Source organism: Protopterus annectens, chromosome 10.part0 (genome assembly GCF_019279795.1).
Source record: "Protopterus annectens isolate FY-2018-M chromosome 10.part0, PAN1.0, whole genome shotgun sequence".
Taxonomy (NCBI): domain Eukaryota; kingdom Metazoa; phylum Chordata; order Ceratodontiformes; family Protopteridae; genus Protopterus; species Protopterus annectens.
The window spans coordinates 1,632,503,352-1,632,523,172 of record NC_056744.1 but is presented as its reverse complement, the minus strand read 5'-3'; the positions used below and the strand labels follow the sequence as shown (position 1 = coordinate 1,632,523,172).

Sequence of the window (19,821 nt, the reverse complement as noted above, 5' to 3'; positions counted from 1 at the left end):
CCTTAAGAAGAGTCTGAAGACTGGATGAATAGGGATGTGATAAGCATCTTTTAAGTCTAGTGTTATCAGGAATCTTAAAAGGAAGAAGAGGTAACAGGTTGTGAAGGGATAACACTTTGGATTTGGGCACTATCACATACAAGTTTAGAAAAGAAAGATCCAGAACTGGTCTCCAAGCATTTCAATTCTTTAGCACTATAAATCCCCTTCCTCACCTGGGGATGAGGAACTGGTTCTAATCACTCTTTGGGACACCATGTGATGAACAGATGGAAACAAAACAGTCCGAGCTGCAGGATGAAGAAGAACCCCTTGGAATTTCCTTCCACTGCCATCTGTAACCTTGATAAATGATTTTCAGAATAAATTTGTCTAAAGCAAACTGTTGCCAAACAGAAAATGAAGATTCACACTTTCTGGAAGAAAGAGGGGCCAGGGTGGGAGGGGATCACAAAATCTCTTGAACAGACTTATTGGACTGTCCTTGGTTTTGGGAGGTTTGAAACTTTTTTGAAACCCCTTGCCATTTCCTCTTAAATGGTGGTTTATTTGAATTCTGTTGAGGCTATTTATTCTTTTTTTTTTTTTTGCCAAAATTGGCGGAAGAGAAAGAAAATCCCTTGGACAACTTAGAAAAGGAGGGCTGAAAAATGTTAAGATTCCCTGGAACAGCTAGCCCCTTTCATCATTTTGATCACCTCTGCACCAAAGGGGCCAAATGCTAAATCTCTATTCAAGGCAAAATTTAAAATCTCATTTTTTGCTTCACATGGGAGGTTCTGAGAATGCAGCCAAACAAATCTCCTTAAATCAGTACCAGTGGCTTTAGCCCTGGAAGTAGCATCAGTCATATATACATTAGTAGTGACCTGTGTAAAAGAAACTAAGTTATTTACAGCAGATTTTTTTTCCTCAACAAGAAAATTGTAGATAAAATATTCCTTATATTTTCACAATTAGTCAGAACAATCTAACATACAAGCTTGACTATTCTTCTGCAACTCTCATTTTAAGAATTTTGAATTTACCTTTCCCTATACCCATCAGTAATTTCCCCATTCTATTAAAAAGAGTAGGATTGGAATGAAAACACCGGGACATTCTTGAAGAAAAAAAAAATACGAGAGAGAAAAACCCCCCCAAAGACAACCAGAAATTGAGCTCTTCTCAGTTTGAATCAGAAATTTGAGGACAAAACCCTGCATCCATCCCAGCATCATCCTGTTCAGATTCAGAATCTTAAATGTCATCAGGAAAGGAATCACTCTATTTTACAAGAAACTACTCTACAATAAGGATCAACAGCCTGAATTAACCCCTGAGCCAGTCCCAGTAAACTACTCCTATCCAAACAAATTTGAGGAAGGTAGATAAACATTTGGTTTTCTGTGAATTGTTGGCAAGAAAAATGGGGCCAACTGTGTTACTGATGGCAGCAACTGCTTCCCGGTGATGGATTCAGCATTCAGAAACAACAGGGAAACCTTCCTTGTTTCCCTCTCCTACAAGTGACAAGAGTGACTTTCCCTTGCCTAATGAAGGAACTCCAACAGCTGCAGAGGATGTGGCTAAACCCCTGGTCCATAGTGACTGTTGGTGCTACACCAGGGGGGTCAGGGGTAAAAGATAAGTGGTCTGAGGTATAACAAATGGCCATATCAGAATCACCCACCTGCAGCTGAGGCAAATTTCTAGCCTTCTCTGGTGGCAATTTTTTGTTGTTGTTGCTGAAAGAAGGATAGACTATGGGATCAATGCTCTGTTCCATGGTCAATCCGAAAATGGTGCCTCTTTCCCAGGAAGCAAATGCCATTAAATCTACCAATCCACAAAAATTACTTTGACATAAAGAAGTAAAAAGCACATTTTTCTGTTGTGGGCCTGCCATAAATGTTCATCACGATTTCTCCACAGAAAAATATGTTTACAGTTAGTACTTAAAGAAAAAAATGAGTGGTCTGTTTAAAAGAATGTTAGCCTTCAGACAGTCCTTTAAGTAACACTCTTAGCTTTAAAATAACTTTCCTGAAGAGGAAACTAATAAAAAATTAATAAGATTTAAGACAATGGGAGGTCTTCCTAAAAAGGGAACTTACCTGCCCAACAAACAAAGACACAAGCCAACTGTCGATCCTCAGAAGTGTCCTCTTCGGTGGCAGCAAAGCTCTGAAGGGCTTCATGACCACACCTGTCTTTAAGCAGCTCAGCTCAAGATTGACAGTCTGGGTGTGTGGAAGCTTGCCAAGAAGCTTTGGAAGCTGTCCAGCTGTTATATCCTTGGCAGGATATAACCCATACAGCTAAAGCTACTGCAGCAGTAATCAATATGGAGACCATCTGTTTTGCTTCCAGAAGTTGCACTTGTTATTCTAACCATTTGGGTTCTGTCAAGCAGAGTTAGTTATTCATGGCACAATCCAGTAGTAATGCTTCCCAGAGGAATAATGTCAAAGGCTTTGGCCAAATTTAGATATGCTGTATGTACTGCATAACCTCTCTCCACTGCTTCAGTTAATTTTGCTAAGAAATTAATGGAAGTTGAAGAGGTAGGACCTTCCCTTGATAAAGCCGAACTGAGGAGGGTCCAGAGTTGAGAGATTTTCAGTGTCCAGATTAATGAACTGCCTAGCACCTACAATATCACTTTATTGGATGTCTTTTGTTACACTGTTTACTTAAGTAAATAAAGATGCTTCTAAAAGTGACCAATATCCTTTAAGAGACAGCCACCACCAAGAAAAAGCACTATTACATATAAAGAAAAACAGGCTGAGCCAGTCACCATGGCTGATATAAATCCACTTTAATTGTAGAGACAAAGAGTAAGCGCTTTCACGATCCTCTCTACCGCTTCATCAGACTCAAATAAAATCCTTTCATACACTCAATCAATTAAAACAATTAAGATCAATTATTCAATTATGCATGCTAAAACTTCATATTAAGGACTTCATTTAAAAAATAATAAAAAGTATAGCAAAAAATACATTTGTCTAATAACTCACTAATGCTCAAGTGTCCTAGCTTTTAAAAAGGGTTTAGGGGACACTGCCTCATTAATCCCTGGAGAGGTATGTGCATTCAGAGTATCCATCTTTGACCTGCAAGCTCAGTCCTATTTTTTATGTCCTCGCCCCTCATTCCTTCCTGCAGAATCTCTAGAACAATAAATTTAAAGGAATGCGGTTTGCCCTTAGTTTCTACATGCTTAAAAAGAGCATTTGTTTCCTTTTTATTGGAAATATCTCTGTAGTGCTCCTGTATGCGTTCCTTTAGCATACAATTAGTCTTTGCTATATAGTAAGCATTGCATATTATGCAGAAAGCAAAATACACTATATTTTTTGTTCTGAAGTCAACATACTGCCTAGCTTGTAATTCAAAGTGCAGATCAGTGTGGATATATGTGGTACATGAATGAATATACTTGCATGTTGCACAGTTCCTGCACGTATAAGTGCCTTTTCTTTCAGATAAATTGTTCAGTCTATTACTCTTGTTGCCATAGCACAGTTGACGTTTAAGGGACCTCTTATTTTTAAAAGCAAAACTAGGTGCATCTTCTATAAAACCGTCCAGGTCTAATGGTTTTCAAGATGTTCCAATTTCTTTTAAATACTTCACAAAAAATACTATGTCACTGCTAAAAGTAAGGGGGATCTAAGTTTACCATCATTACTGCCATTCGCCTGTGGTGTATTATTGGCTCCCTCAGAAAAAAGGGTCTACCTCTGGCGTTTCTTTCTTCATTTCAAGTACATATTTATCATACATATCACCAGGATTCCCTCTCTCTAAAAACTCTTCTTTAAGCTTATCTAATGCTGCCTTAAGTTGTGACTCATCATTATGTAGTCTCACCAGCCTAAGGATTTGCCCTTTCACTACATTTTTGCCTACAAATTTTGGATGCATGCTGTCTTTATGTAGCAAAGCATTTTTCCTTGTGGGTTTCATGTGAATATTTGTCTGAATCCCAAGAATATCTGATTTCCTTAGTTTAACATCAAGGAATTCTATCTCTTCCTGTGAAAATGTAACAGTAAATTTCAAGAAAGAGGTAGTGCCATGCAGATATTCAATAAAATGAAAGAAGTTCATTTTGCGTACCTTTCCATAGAAAAAACATGTCATCAACAAAACGAGTGTGCCAAGTTAAGTTGTTCCTAAATTCTGCTTTCTCCAGGAATGATTCACATTCCCATTGAACCAACACAAGATTGGCGTAGCTGTTGGCACATGGAGTGCCCATTGCCACGCCAATCTTTTGGAAGTACATCACATCTCCAAAACTAAACAGGTTATTTTCTAGGATAATCACAAGTAGAGAGCATATCAACCTTATCTTTTCATTGGTAAAAACACGTTTAGAATGCAGCAGGCTTCTGATGTTTTCAACACCCCAGGCATTGGGTATGACTGTAAATAGAGAGACTATATCTAGTGCAACAAAAGAGAATGTTTCAGTTAGGTCTTTAGTATAAAAATAGGACTGAGCTTGCAGAGCAAAGATGGATACTCAGACTGAATGCACATACCTCTCCAGGGATTAATGAGGCAGTGTCCCTGGAACCCTTTTTAAAAGCTAGGACACTTAAGCATTAGTGAGTTATTATTAGACAAATGTATTTTTTGCTACACTTTTCATTATTTTTTAAATGAAGTCCTTAATATGAAGTTTTAGCATGCATAATTGAATAATTGATGTTCTTAATTAATGTTTTAATTGATTATTGAGTGTATAAAAGTAGGTGTATAAAAGGATTTTATTTGAGTCTGATGAAGCGGTCGAGAGGATCGTGAAAGCGCTTACTTTTTGTCTCTACAATTAAAGTGGATTTATATCCGCCGTGGTAACTGCCTCGGCCTGTTTTTCTTTATATCGGATTGTTTTGTGTGAGCCGGTTCTTCATCAGGTAGCTGGTGCTATTTTCTTTGCTATTACATTTGTTTTAATCACCAGACCCGAGCATGGCTGAAGGCTCTGACAGGAGCACTGCCGTAGGTAATGCTGCACTGCACCTACAAGCTGATAATTTGGATCGGATTTTGTGTATGGAAGGCAATCCTCTGGTGGATCAACCTGTTTTCCCTGTTTGTAGTGCACCGAATGCTGATGAGAATCTGCAAAGACGTTTTAATGAACAGTTTAGAGACTATGAAAATAAACTGTATAAATTTAAACGTCTACAATGGCAGAGACTTCACTGCGGTACAAAACAGTGCCTAGAGGTCTACGTGTCCTAACTATGCCAAGTTATGGGGAAGTTTTCCCTGAATTACTGAAAAAGTGGCAACAAATGAACTTACAATTGAGCTATGACTGTATGAGGTTGTTGACAGATTTTTTTCTTGCCACAGGAGAGAGAATTAATGAAGGAGTTCAAGGGATTGCATATGCGCTTGCAGAACACTTATCCAGCAGATATTTTACTTGACAGAGCAGATGGTCTACATGACCAGATTGCTGGATATGATAAGCGCCTACAAAATGGTAAATTAAAAAAGTTGCAAAGGGACATGACCGATTTCCAAAGTGGGAGGGTTTTTACCTGGCCGAGGCAAATCCCCATGCATGGAGACCAGGTGACTGAACAGCCTATCATGCATCGGCAACCGACGAGCAGGGAAGTGGAAGAGGAAGCGAGCATAACCGATCATGTCATGGGTGGCGCTGTCCTACCTGAGTTAATGCTAGAAACGATCAAAAATACCCAAATGACAAGTGCCATTCGTAAAGTACAAAATAGTACATCCAACTGTACCAGTTAAGCTACTTCTTTTTCGGAGGTTATGAGTCAGCAGAAAGGAACTTTGTTAGTGCCGTTTCAACCACAAGAGGCACTACCAATAAAAGAGATCGAGGAGTCGAAGAAGGAGAGGGAAAACCCTGGAGAAATCCAACAGTCTAGCTGCACAACAGAGGGTAACACGGAGCAGAACTGCAAAGGTATGGTCATAAATATCTCTAGCATACCATTGACCTCTACACAAACCTCTGTGTTAAGTAAAGGCTTATCTTTTATTCCATCGCAAAAGACGGATATGGTTGATATCCTACAGGAGTTGAGAATGTTCGCTAGAACGTTGATTCTTAAGACTATGTTTAAAAATACTGATAATGTGATGCATACCTTCACTAAACCAAGTACTTTTGTACCTAAAACACATCTGATAGTGGACACATTTGTTTCTGTCTGCAAGAATGAAATTAGAAAATCTTTGATGAAGGTACTGTAGTTAAGCGGTATAATTTAAGTAAAACAGAGAATGAGGCACTATCTGAATTGAGAACCTTAGAGTCTATTGAAATAAGGCCAGCTGATAAAGGTGGAGGTGTTGTGGTGTTGGACAAAGATCAATATAAGACACAAATGAGATTACTATTAGAGGAAGAGAACACATATCAGATAATAACCCGAATACAAGCTAAGGGAATAACAGATAGAATCTCCATTATGTTGTTTGATCTTTTAGTTAATGGGATGATTACAGAAGATCTATTTAAGTACTTTTGTATTGAAAATCCAGTATTTCCAGCTATATATGGGATTACCTAAAGTACATAAGAACTTGAGGACTCCACCTATGAGGCCTATAGTCTCAGGCAAGGGGTGGGCTACAGAGTCCCTGTCTATTTATGTAGAAAAATATCTGCATCCTGTGCTAGAGACATGTAGTAGTGTGTTGAAAGACACTAGAATGTTTCTAGAGTTATTATATAGCAAGACTAAAGACCTAACTGAAACATTCTATTTTGTTAAACTAGATATAGTCTCTCTATTTACAGTCATACCCAATGCCTGGGGTGTTGAAAACATCAGAAGCCTGCTGCATTCTAAACGTGTTTTTACCAATGAAAAGATCAGGTTGATATGCTCTCTACTTGAGATTATCCTAGAAAATAACCTGTTTAGTTTTGGAGATGTGATGTACCTTCAAAAGATTGGTGTGGTAATGGGCACTCCATGTGCCAACAGCTACGCCAATCTTGTGTTGGTTCAATGGGAAATGTGAATCATTCCTGGAGAAAGAGGAATTTAGGAACAACTTAATTTGGTACACTCGTTTTGTTGATATGTTTTTTCTATGGAAAGGTATGCAAAATGAACTTATTTAAATTTATTGAATATCTGCATGGCACTACCTCTTTCTTGAAATTTACTGTTAAATTTTCACAGGAAGAGATAGAATTCCTTGATGTTAAACTAAGGAAATCAGATATTCTTGGGATTCAGACAAATATTCACATGAAACCCACGAGGAAAAATGCTTTGCTACATAAAGACAGCATGCATCCAAAATTTGTAGGCAAAAATGTAGTGAAAGGGCAAATCCTTAGGCTGGTGAGACTACATAATGAGGAGTCACAACTTAAGGCAGCATTAGATAAGCTTAAAGAAGAGTTTTTAGAGAGAGGGAATCCTGGTGATATGTATGATAAATATGTACTTGAAATGAAGAAAGAAACGCCAGAGGTAGACCCTTTTTTCTGAGGGAGCCAATAATACACCACAGGTGAATGGCAGTAATGATGGTAAACTTAGATTCCCCCTTACTTTTAGCAGTAACATTAGTATTTTTTGTGAAGTATTTAACAGAATTTGGAACATCTTGAAAACTATTAGAGACCCGGATGGTTTTATAGAAGATGCACCTAATTTTGCTTTTAAAAATAAGAGGTCTTTTAAATGTCAACTGTGCTATGGCAACAAGAGTAATAGACTGAACAATTTATCTGAAAGAAAAGGCACTTATACGTGCAGGAACTGTTCAGCATGCAAGTATATTCATTCTGTACCACATATATCCACCCTGATCTGCACTTTGAATTACAAGCTAGGCAGTATGCTGACTTCAGAACAAAAAATATAGTGTATTTTGCTTTCTGCATAATATGCAAGGAACGCATACAGGAGCACTACAGAGATATTTCCAATAAAAAGGAAACAAATGCTCTTTTTAAGCATGTAGAAACTAAGGGCAAACAGCATTCCTTTAAATTTATTGTTCTAGAGATTCTGCAGGAAGGAATGAGGGGTGAGGACATAAAAAATAGGACTGAGCTTGTAGAACAAAGATGGATACTCAGATTGAATGCACATACCTCTCCAGGGATTAATGAGGCAGTGTTCCTGAAACCCTTTTTAAAAGCTAGGACACTTAAGCATTAGTGAGTTATTAGACAAATGTATTTTTTGCTATACTTATTATTTTTTAAATGAAGTCCTTAATATGAAGTTTTAGCATGCATAATTGAACAACTGATGTTCTTAATTAATGTTTTAATTGATTAGTAGGTGTACGAAAGAATTTTATTTGAGTCTGAAGAAGTGGTAGAGAGGATTGTGAAAGTGCTTACTTTTTGCCTCTACAAGTGGATTTATATCAGCCGTGGTGACTGCCTCGGCCTGCTTTTCTTTATAACTGATTGTTTTGTATGAGCCAGTTCTTTATCAGGTAGCTGGTGCCATTTTCTTTGAAAAAACACTATTACGTTGACTGTAACACTACTGCAGTGCGTGGAGTACCCGGACTACATTAAAAGACAAACAGCAGCAGCACATGAAGCAGCTTTATTTCAATTCCTGTTTCTGCCTGCTAAAACACACAACATTTTGATATCATCTGATTCCCTTATGCAGGGAATACACAAGGATAACAACCGGTTCTACCTGAAAACGCCGAAAGTCCTAAACGCCGACAATGAGAACACCGACACTGGAAGATCGACAACAGAGAAGACGGACAGTTGAGAATCCCGACGCTGAAAACAGACATGTTAAGGTAAGTGTGCAATAGGGACGGATGTTAGGGTCAGGGTGTGGGTAAGGTAAGTGTGTGATAGTGACAGACGTTAGGATAGGGTGCGGGTCAGGTAAGTGTGCGATAGCGACGGATGTTAGGGTAGGGTGCGGGTCAGGTAAGTGTGCGATGACAGACCTTAGGGTTAGGGTTTGGGTTAAGGTTAGTGCATAGACAGTTGTGTATGCAAGGTTTAGTGTAGGTTTGTAAGGCTTTTGGTGTGTTTGTGTTATGTGTGTGTTTTTCGGGAAAGGTATTTGTTTTGTTGATTGTCAGGATTGTGGTTTGTCGGGCATGTGAAGTTTCGTGTTTTTGAACTTTCGGTTTCTTTTGATTTTGTCGTGTCGGTTATTTCATTGTCTGTGTTTTGGCATGTCGGTGTTATCATGTAGACCCTGACAACCATATCCCCACTGCTTCACCATCTTTCAAAGCTGAACACCACAGTACATTTTCATTTCTTTTAATCCACCATTTGACCAAGTAGTAGAACGCGGAGAATACAAATCTCCATGCACTACAAACAGTTATGATCAGATTTCCGATTGTAACAAAGAATTATGTGTTCTTCATATGGATGCTAAGATTCACCTCTCAAGCTTCAATCTCCAGATGAATTTCTTGGAACTCCTGTCTTGAACACATTCTCGTTACAATCGATGACCTTATCATAAGTCCTCTACGATGTGGTACAGCTAACAACCAGTTTGCCATACGAAGCATATTTAAGGCAGGTGAAGGAAAGAATCAACATATTCAAGATTTAAAAATACTTCACAGTGGATATCCTCTGCAAAAACATGTAAAAGAAACCCTGGCAAAAATTATGTTTTATTTAAAGCTTCATTATTCCTCCTCCTTGTCTGCCATTACTTAATATGCCCACTGAACCTGGTCAGTCCATCTCCAGCCCCTGCTAATACATCTCATCCGCTGCCTAATACTACTTAAAAGGTATTACTAATTACAACTTCTCAGCTCTCCTAGTCTACTAAGCATCTTTTCCTTAGCCTTGCTCTTTTTAACTTGCCTTCTACTTTCTACATATATTTATAGTATAACTCGTTACTCCTTGTAATCCTTTACTGCATGCTTACCTCACAATGTCCAGCCTGTATTCACGTCATAATCCATGCATTCCTTGTATCTGTTTAATGTCTGATGGATTGTTTTCAAACCAATACTTAATTTTTGTTAATATTAGACCTATTCACTTGTATCTATTTTGTATATTCTTCATGCATCTTATGATTATTTTTGCATACTTTTATGTAACTGTGTAAATCTTATAAACTGTCATTTAATTTTTTTTTTTTTTTTACTTCTGCTTTATGTATGGCTTGGAGCTTCTCTCTCCAGGTCTCCACCGAAAATGGGTTTTCACTGGCCCAGTGGACTTTGCCAGTAATCAAATGCCAAAAATAAATAAATAAAATATTCTGCAAGCCTTCTTACTTTCTCTTAATACAATTACTGACCAGTCTATTTCCAGATAATGGTTCAAAAGTTTATCATACTCTTCTACAACTCAATATAATTTTTTGAGCTTTATCTTTGTATGCTATTTTTGTCACTTGTGTTATCTTGTATTGTGTACTATTTGGACCTGGACTGAGCCTGAAAATGGTCCAAACAGATCAGTGTTCTACCCTCGTTAACAAATACAAAACAAAGAAACATACAAATAAAAATCTTCAAATCCAACAGTAAGGATAGAGGGTAGAAGTAAATCAGGTTGAAGTCTGTAAACATAAATGTCAGACCAGGTTAAATTCCACTGTGCTCTTTGTATAGTAAATCTGTAAAACCTGTGCTAAAGCATAGTGAGCGGATGCATCAACTTAAAAATCCAGTCTAAGTTTAGCATAATATAGCTTGTATCCTTATTAGGATTTTACTTGAAAATATGCTCACACAAAAGCTTAATATATCGGTGTTACAGGTGCTTCTATTTCACACGGAACTCTTTTTTTTTTTTTTTTTTTGCATTACAATGCCTGGATGACCCAAATCAGTAGCAAATGATTCCACGTCATTTTTATTTTTGTTTTTTTCTTTCTTCCTTTGTTAACCTGAAAGTTGGAGTGGTCTAAGGACCCTTTTGAACCATGACCTAGATGCAAAGCACAAAACTATGACATTTCCATCTTCAGAGTACAGAACAGAAAGTGCACCTCCCTTTCAAACTACCATTTCCACTTAACAGCGGGAAGATTAACATATCATTGGACAAAGTACAATTACAGCAATATAGTTATTTACAGAAACAGGTTAGCTTTTCATGTTAACAGTAAAGGACTGATGTTAACAAATTGGTGTGAGATAACTTTTACATCAAACAAACGAACTTTACATAAACATGTCTAATACAATTACTCGGTGATAGTGTGGCCTTCTTTAAAATGAAACCAAACAACAACAACAAAAAAACTTAAAAACAGTAATTACATGATATGTACATGTACACAGGGTGTGTTCAAGGTTTCTTACGAAATGGCCCTTTTCAAATCAATGTTTCCATTGTATCTTATTTGGATTAGTAATACTGCCCGACAATTAGCTGTCCTTTAAAGGGCTGTAACATTTGCAGGAGTACTTGGGGTGCAAAGGTTTCTGCTCCACAAAAAGGCCACTCACCAGTGGAGTCACCCAAGATTCTGTGCTTGGGCCTCTCCTGTTTGGGATCTACTGTTTTGAAGTAGAAGCCAATACCAAAGGGCTCTGGCTGACTAAGTTTGCAGAAGACTGCAAGCTAGGAGCAGTTATTGAATCCCCAAATGACTTCGCCATTCTGCAGGAAGGTTTGAACCAAATAAATAAATAGTGCCAAAATCATGGGCAAAGTAAATGCCAAAAAACGCATTATTGTATCCTTTAGGAAGTCATCTACCCCAGGGAACTACCACATTGACAATACATCCCTAACAGCTGACCCAGTTGTACAGGATTTGGGAACTTATGTGAACAGTGACCTAACCTTTGACCAACAGGTGTCCATTGCTCTAAGAAAGTACTTCTATATTACACAGCTTAATGACTGTCTAGATCTAGGGATATCATTGGCCTCCTTCAACTCAGCCCTCATTAGACCAGTCATTGAATATAACGGCCCCCTTGGCATGCATCTGTTAGAGAGATGCAACAACTGGAATGCCTACAGAGATACTTTCCTAAAAGGATACAAGGTCTAAACATGTTCTATATGGACCAACTCAAAACCTGTCACTATAGTAGGTAACCTACAAACTGCCAAGAGGTGACTTGTGTCTGGCATACAAGGCATTCTCAAACCCATTAGTGATGGCTTTCCTGAACATCAACAAGTCAAATAGTATCAGAAATACATGGTCTAGGGATCTGAACCTCTTCTGCAACAGAAGGATTTCAAGGGACAGGTATATCTCAGAGAGGAAACAGCTATTCAGGAACAGACTCCTCGTCCACATAAACAAAGTTCAGCCCTGTCCATATTTCAAGGGCAACTTAGACCTATGGATAGGAAACATAAATTGTACCCCATGGCTGCCCCCCCCCATACTACTAATGGACAGAGGCAGCCCCTAAATGCTTTATCCCCATTACATGGGTCTCCTCAAATCATCTATGGTATGTTCCTGGTTATTCCCATTAGGGGTAATATATAATTATCAACCCTAGGATAGGCAAGGCCAATCTGTAACCAAATGGGGCAGTTATTTAGTGAATAAAAAGGGAAACTGGCTAGGCTTAGAATGGCCTGTGGGGGCAGCTAGTCTAGTACTTGCATATGAACCTTTAAAATCTAATCACTACTGACCAGCTGTAACACTGATCAATTTTAACTAAAATCATGGCATAATTTCAGATACACATTATGGCCACACACATAAGAGCAGCACTACCACAACTGTTTACTCTCTTACAAGTGACACTCTAGCAAATGCAAAACGGGGACTGTTAAGTGGGGCCATTTTTGTTGCCCAAACAAGGCCATCTGAAATTGTAGACGAAAAAATATTTAAAAAAGTTAATGAAAAATGCCTTTTCAGAAGAAGTAATCAGCTGGTCTGTTAACGACATAGTGATCCCTTCAACATTAAAAATATAGAAACAAATACAAGCACCTGCAGTTCATAAACAGGATTAGGCCAATAAAGAAAAATGTAATGTTCCTTTCCTTAATAAGCAGCAACACAGCATTTTCAGACTTCAACAAACCTCTACACCACACCAAATGCAAGTGACACTGCCTATCAGCAAGCATATCTGGGCAGAAAAAAAACGTTCTTTTAAACATATACACTTGTGCTACATTAGGAGGAATTTATACTTGGCATAACAAAAAAGCTGTACAGCTGTATTTATGACTTATAGCATGCACAACAAACACAAGCACTGCTCTACAGAAAATAATAGTTATGTACTTACCATAATGCAGGGTTTTGATTACCCATATCCATGGATTTCTCCAGTTGCCATGTATGTGCCTGATAGCATCCTGTCCAAACAGCTCTCTCCTACAACTACATCTCCTCACCTTCCTCCTACAATGCAGTGCTGCTCTCTGCTAAAATTAGATCATTTTCTAAAGACCAATGTACCTGGAATGTCCCCTATAATACCCCGATGAAATATCTGTCACATCTGCCATACTGCACTAGGTGACATGTAGCTGCCACTGGACCCAGTATCTTGAGAATTACGAATGGTGCCAGGGCAGAGAGGTCTAGGTGGTGGCTAATCAGAAACTGATCCAAATGTATCATGGGGAAGTGTCTCGCCACCTAGGCGATTGAATCCTGAGGGAAGATATGAATTCCTCAAAGCCTCATGCAACAGGCAACCACCTCCACACATTTGGTGAACACCCTAGGGACTACGGGGAGACCAAATGCCAGAATATAATACTGGTAGTGACTGGCTCTAACCCAAAAATGTAAGAATGTCCCAAAAGATTTGTCAATTTTGATGCACAGATATGTGCCCTGGAAGTCAAAACAGCACTTCCAATCTCCCTCCCAAAAGGCACAAAATAACTGACTGCATGCTCTCCTTGACCAACCATAATTTATTTTTCCTTTTTTTAAAGCAATTTTAATACTAATTTGTAACACGAATACAAATGCATTAAGAACAAATCAAAAAAGATCACAACAGCACCTTCCATTATCTACATGTGCATTATACGTGCAGTTTCTATAATAGCTCTTAATTTATTATTGTACATTAGAACATACCCATAAACCACTTTCAGTTCCTACCAACATACTTATTTTGGTCATCTATTTCAGCAACATTTTTGTATATGTTGTTCCCAAATAAACCATTTAGAGCTTCTGAGCCCCCAAAGCCTTTCTGTACTGGAGGGAAGCCTTCTAGCTTATCAGTGGGAGTAGTAAGCACTAGGTTATCAGTGGGAGTAGTAAGCACTAGGTAGCCTACCACAAGAGTGGTTTCCTGGCCCAAAAATTGTATGGCCGTTTGGCCAGTTTTTTCCATCTCTTTTCAGCCTTCTGGTTTAAAAGCCCACATCTGCGCTGGTTTCTCACCTTTCCTGTAACTAGTCTAGTCCAGACACAGATTTGCTGTATCCAGGCCTGTTTGCAAGCTTCTGAGCTCCCCAAGCCTTTCTGTGTAGGAGGGAAGCATTCTAGCTTATCTGTGGGAGTGGTAAGCACTAGGTAGCCTATCTACCACAAGATCCAGGTACACATTCTTAGTTTTAGCACTTGAATTTGCTTATTTCTGCTCGGCACTTCTTTAGAACTTGTTAATAGCACTAAATAAGCTACAAAATTACTACAGCAATCAACCTTCCTCTTTACCTAGGAGGAAAACAGTTTTTGTACTTACTTTCCTCACTTGCTTACAAAAAAACAGCTCTTACTTTCCTCACCTGTCTAGAGGAAAGCAGTTTTTTCTCCTACCACCCAACACCACAACCTGTGAGAGATGCACTTATCTAGCCAAACTGGAGGTAAAGCTCTCTCCAGCCAAGACTGAACTTGACAGTCAAGAGGAGAAGGTAAACACTTGCACCACAACACACTCATCACATAGTCCAACTAAACCTACACATCGAAACATAAAAACATTCGCTGAGGCTCTCAATAATAATCTGCTCAAGCAACAGAGACCTCCAAAGCAGAAACGCAAGCAACCTCCACCCCCAACACAACCCAAATGACACGTAGCCCACAGACTCAGTGTGCCAATAAATCACAGCCCATAAGGCAAAACAACGTATCCAGCACACTAGTCATGGGTGACTCTATAGTCAGGCACAATGATGTCCCACTCACCAGCCTAAACAAGGAGAAGGTTACGGTCAGCTGCCAGGATCTGCCATATAACCCACGCACTCAGGTCACTCCACAACAAGTACAAATATGACTCTGTCATTGTCCATGTTGGTATGAATGACCCGAGACGTACCTCCCTGGACTACATGAAAAGAGACATGGAAGAGCTCTTCGATCTTGTAGCCCAGGCATGTATGACCCTAGCCCTGAGTAGCATCCTGCCATCGCCCAGAATGATACCACAGTACAAGGACAAAATGATTGACTTCAACAATTGGCTAAGCTTCTGGTGTCATTCTAAGGGAATCCAGTATCTGTCTGCCCGGGACGACAGGGTCGACAGACCAAGATGCTTTGCCAGAGATGGCCTGCACCTGTCGCCCCTGGGATTCTAGATACTGGCTAAGGGTCTTGCCGCCCCTATAGTGCCTTTTTTAGGCAAGGTTCAAATGACAAATTCACTACCATAACAGGAACAGGCAAGGAAAAACTGAGGGTAATACTACTCAATGCTAGAAGTCTAAATTTCAAAATGCACTCACTCGAGGCACTCCTTAAAATGGTGAACATAGATATCTGTGCAGTGACGGAGACCTGGTTCAAGGATCTAGAGAACACCCCTGCATTACCAGGCTATAACTCATACCACACTTTTCAGCCATCTAACCTGGACCAGAACACCAAAGGCGGAGGGGTGTCCATATTCATTAAAGATATCCACACCTCCAGGCTAGTTGAACAGCATAATGCAGCCGAGGTTATCCAAGTGCAACTAACTCTGGGCAAAACTGCAATCCAAATCCACCAGGGGCAACAATTTCCTAGACCTAGTCATTACCAACATGAGTGACCGGTGTTCCACATCTGAAGTAAACTCCTCGTTGGTCAAATCCTACCATCACCCTAGATATCTGCATCCCGCCCCCACCCACCATTAAGGAAACCACGGTAAAAAAATTCTCCAAAGCCAACTTCATGCTTCTTAAGACAGAATTGGCGAACTTCATGACACCCATGCAGATGGACAATACAGTTACGACTGCTGAATCCTACAAAAAAATGCACTCTATAAGCACTTACACGAGTGCATGGATCGTGCTATCCCAAACAGAACAAAGACGCTATCCTCCAAAAAAAAAAAAAGAAGCCAATCTGGTGGTCCCCTGCAATAAACAAACTCTACAACAGAAGGAAGGAAGAAACTGTTGCAAAAGAGAGTAAAATCCCATGAGTGGAGGAGCTCCCCGGTCAGCCTCAGTAAGAAGCCGAGATCCCTTATACAATCCTCCAAAGCTAGCTATGAAAACAAAATCGCCACCGATTCTAAGGACAACCACAAAGCATTCTACAGCTATGTCAAGAATCTCAATGGCAACACCCAGATCTGCTCTGAGTTACACCACAACGGCATGAAAATTACAGAACCAACTGATATTACAAACATCCTGGCAGATAGGTTCAGTGCTAACTTTACCCCATCTCACCCCCTAAAGGGCCCATATCTATACAGGAAGAATGCAGAGTCCCTGTAATCACATCTATGCAGGTAAAAGCTGCACTCTCTAAAACCAAAAACACAGCATCCATGGAACGGCCCTAGGGCCTATACAAGCCTAGCCATAAAAATTCCCTGGATATTTCTTCCTACAATATTTACTTCCCTGTACCCCTGTCTAGCAGTGCAACTGACGTGATACCAAAGGGCCCATATCTATACAGGAAGAATGCAGAGTCCCTGTAATCACATCTATGCAGGTAAAAGCTGCACTCTCTAAAACCAAAAACACAGCATCCATGGAACGGCCCTAGGGCCTATACAAGCCTAGCCATAAAAATTCCCTGGATATTTCTTCCCATAATATTTACTTCCCTGGACCCCTGTCTAGCAGTGCAACTGACATGATACCCGGGGTGAATTTCTTATCTCCCATCCAATCGTCAAGGTTCCTTTTGAACAGGGCCAAAGAGATGCTCTGCTTGACATGTAAGGGCAGTCTATTCTAGAGTCTGGGGAGTCTCTGGGTCAGGAACCTATGCCTCCAGCATGTTTTGTTCATTGTGATGACAAGGTTTAGATCCCTGAAGTGTGTGGCTCTTGAGGGATTGGGATTTCTTTAAGTGTAGCATGTCTAACAGCTCTGGATATGACATGGCCTTGTAAGTTAAGCAGAGATCACCTCTGAGTAGACTATATGCGACAGAGTATAGCTGGAGTTTTTTTTTAGATATACTGTACTTCAGGCGTGTTCGGTTTCAGACTTTTGGACTCAGAATTAGATTCAAGAAGTGTACATGGGGGAATTCTATAAAGATGCCATCCCTCCCAATAGACAAAATGTCTACGTTCAAATAAAAAAGACAAAAACATTCCAAAGACAGCTGCAATTAAATAACTCTACAAGGGTATCTGCTAATAACTACAGAACCACCCCTGCATGTAATACCATTGATACAAAACCTGGGAGTGAGTTATGCATTAGTGCTTCTAAAGAAGGAATAATTCCTACAATACAAGTGTTTTTCAACTATCAAGACACAATTAGTCTGTAATGCGGAGGAGTGTACCGCCAATAACAATTCATGACAAGTTGTACTTTATCATAAAGCACTCCTGCTTAGAAATTTAATGCGTCTTCCCAAGTGTCATTCACAAAAAGTATAATTATATTCAATAATAAAACACATTCTATGGAAGGTTAATGTAATTTAGGTACTAGACTCACAGTACAAAAATAAGCAAGTGATTTATTTTAAGCAGTGGGGGTACCAGGTAATACTACCACAAGCAGAAAGCCATTTTTCTTACCAGTGCATAACACATTATTAACACATGCACCATAAAATGCATTTAAGAATATACATTTCTGGACTGAAATTAGCAAGAAAGCTACAAAGTACTTACTTCAACAAGCTTAAAATAGCATTTTAATAATACTGAGCATATGGTTGCCAGAACACCCATCATGGCATCCTTGAAAGACTGCCTGTTTTTCTTCAATAAACAAGATAATCAAATATAGTTTACCCCAACCCCAAACTACAAGTAACTGATAAAGTCATTATTTATCTATTAATTTACTCACCAGGTGTCCTCCGACGATCAAAGAAGGATGGTTTTGGAGTTGTAGGCTCGTCATCAAATTCAAATTCTTTCAAAAAGGTGCCCCTTGACACAAAAATAAATAAGTATAAAAAAAAGACAGTATACATGTCAAATCTGTAATATACTACATATGACATCACTGAATGACAGCACCAACCTCTACTGATGCCAAAAGCATAAAACCTTGTTAAGAAACCTGAAATAAAAGATCACAGCTTTAAATTGTCAGAGTGAAGCCTTAATTAGAGACGTTTACTCCATTGTACAAATACAGGTTTGTAGAGACATGGGCAACAGTGGTGGTCTAAACACAATTAAATTCTTTAAACATTGGAAGGACACCAGCATCAGCACAGGAAAAGGTTACAAAGCAAGACAGGATGGGCAACAAATTAGACATATGTCCCAGCAAATCAAATCATTACACTAGGCCCACCCCTGTAACGAGAAGTGTTTAACCACATCAGATACGCAAAGCCACAGTTAAACAGCCAATGTGAAATAAACCTAATTCCAAGGAAAACAACTCCTACATGAACAAAGATGCACATATGACCATAATCTCCTTTCTTTGGCTAACTTCTCTACATTATCTCTTTGGTTACAATCTGCAGAATTACAAAGATAGAAATGTTAATTAACATCAATGGTGTTGATTTATAAGCTACATCTGAGATGGTTTCAGAAATCACACTACTTTTGTGCAACAGTCTGAGTGATGATGCCTCTGGGAGATGAGGCACGCATCTGCCACTCTGTCACATCTGAAATATACAACAAATCATGTTACTGTTTTACTTGGCAAGTTAGGGAGACACAGCCAGAAAGCAGTCTGTGTACACAATTGTGGAGATATTACAGCAAATGAATAGTACGCTTACCCAGGTCAAGCATTCAGCTCATTACAGGTTTCACATCACAAGCAGGTTTAACTCTAAATTATTACTCGCACCTATTAAAAACATTGCCCACTTATTGCCAAAATAGAAATGCAATAAACATGGGCTATCACCGCCCCCACCTGTACAAACTGGTACACTTTACTTACATAAAAGTTACCACTCTGATGTGGCTGTATTTCGGTCTGAAGCCATCAACCTAAGATTGTATTTTAGCAGCAATACACAGTGATTGCTGTTATTTTCATAAAAAGGGAAATAAAAACCTCTACCATGCTACATGGTATGCACATGAGACTGAGCAATTCATTTAAATAAATTACATTTTGAACAGCTCAGAATCATAAATACCCATGACACTAGTTAGGTCAGTCACTGACTATCACCACTAGATGTAGTAAGGTACTAAACAGTTGACACTAACTTAACAGCATCCACATGCACAAACCTAGGCAAGCTCAGAGAGACAGTCTATTAATAAAATAAAAAAAAAAAACTCAGACTGCATCTTACTACCGGAAACCATAAAGTCCTCTACATATACAAATCTACAAGTATACATAGATTTCTAGCTCTCTCAGAGCAAGAAACAGCACTAAGTAGCCAGGGCTACATTGTATTTAATTATTTACCTCTGTTGACTGGGTAGGTGGGCCGGCCCAAAAGACCCTTGCCCACCACAACCTGGTCCAAATGTAATTATACAACTACACAGTATATAGAGAACTACAAT

General features: G+C 39.1%; 1 protein-coding gene across 1 annotated transcript in view; it reads right to left on the bottom strand.

Moving 5' to 3' along the window:
* Positions 1–19,821, bottom strand: part of PAGR1 (PAXIP1 associated glutamate rich protein 1) — a 64,717-nt gene that overhangs the window by 23,430 nt on the left and 21,466 nt on the right. The window contains exon 3 of the mRNA XM_044086340.1: positions 18,170–18,252. Coding sequence (XP_043942275.1) covers positions 18,170–18,252 — 83 coding nt within the window. The remainder of the gene's footprint in view (positions 1–18,169; positions 18,253–19,821) is intronic.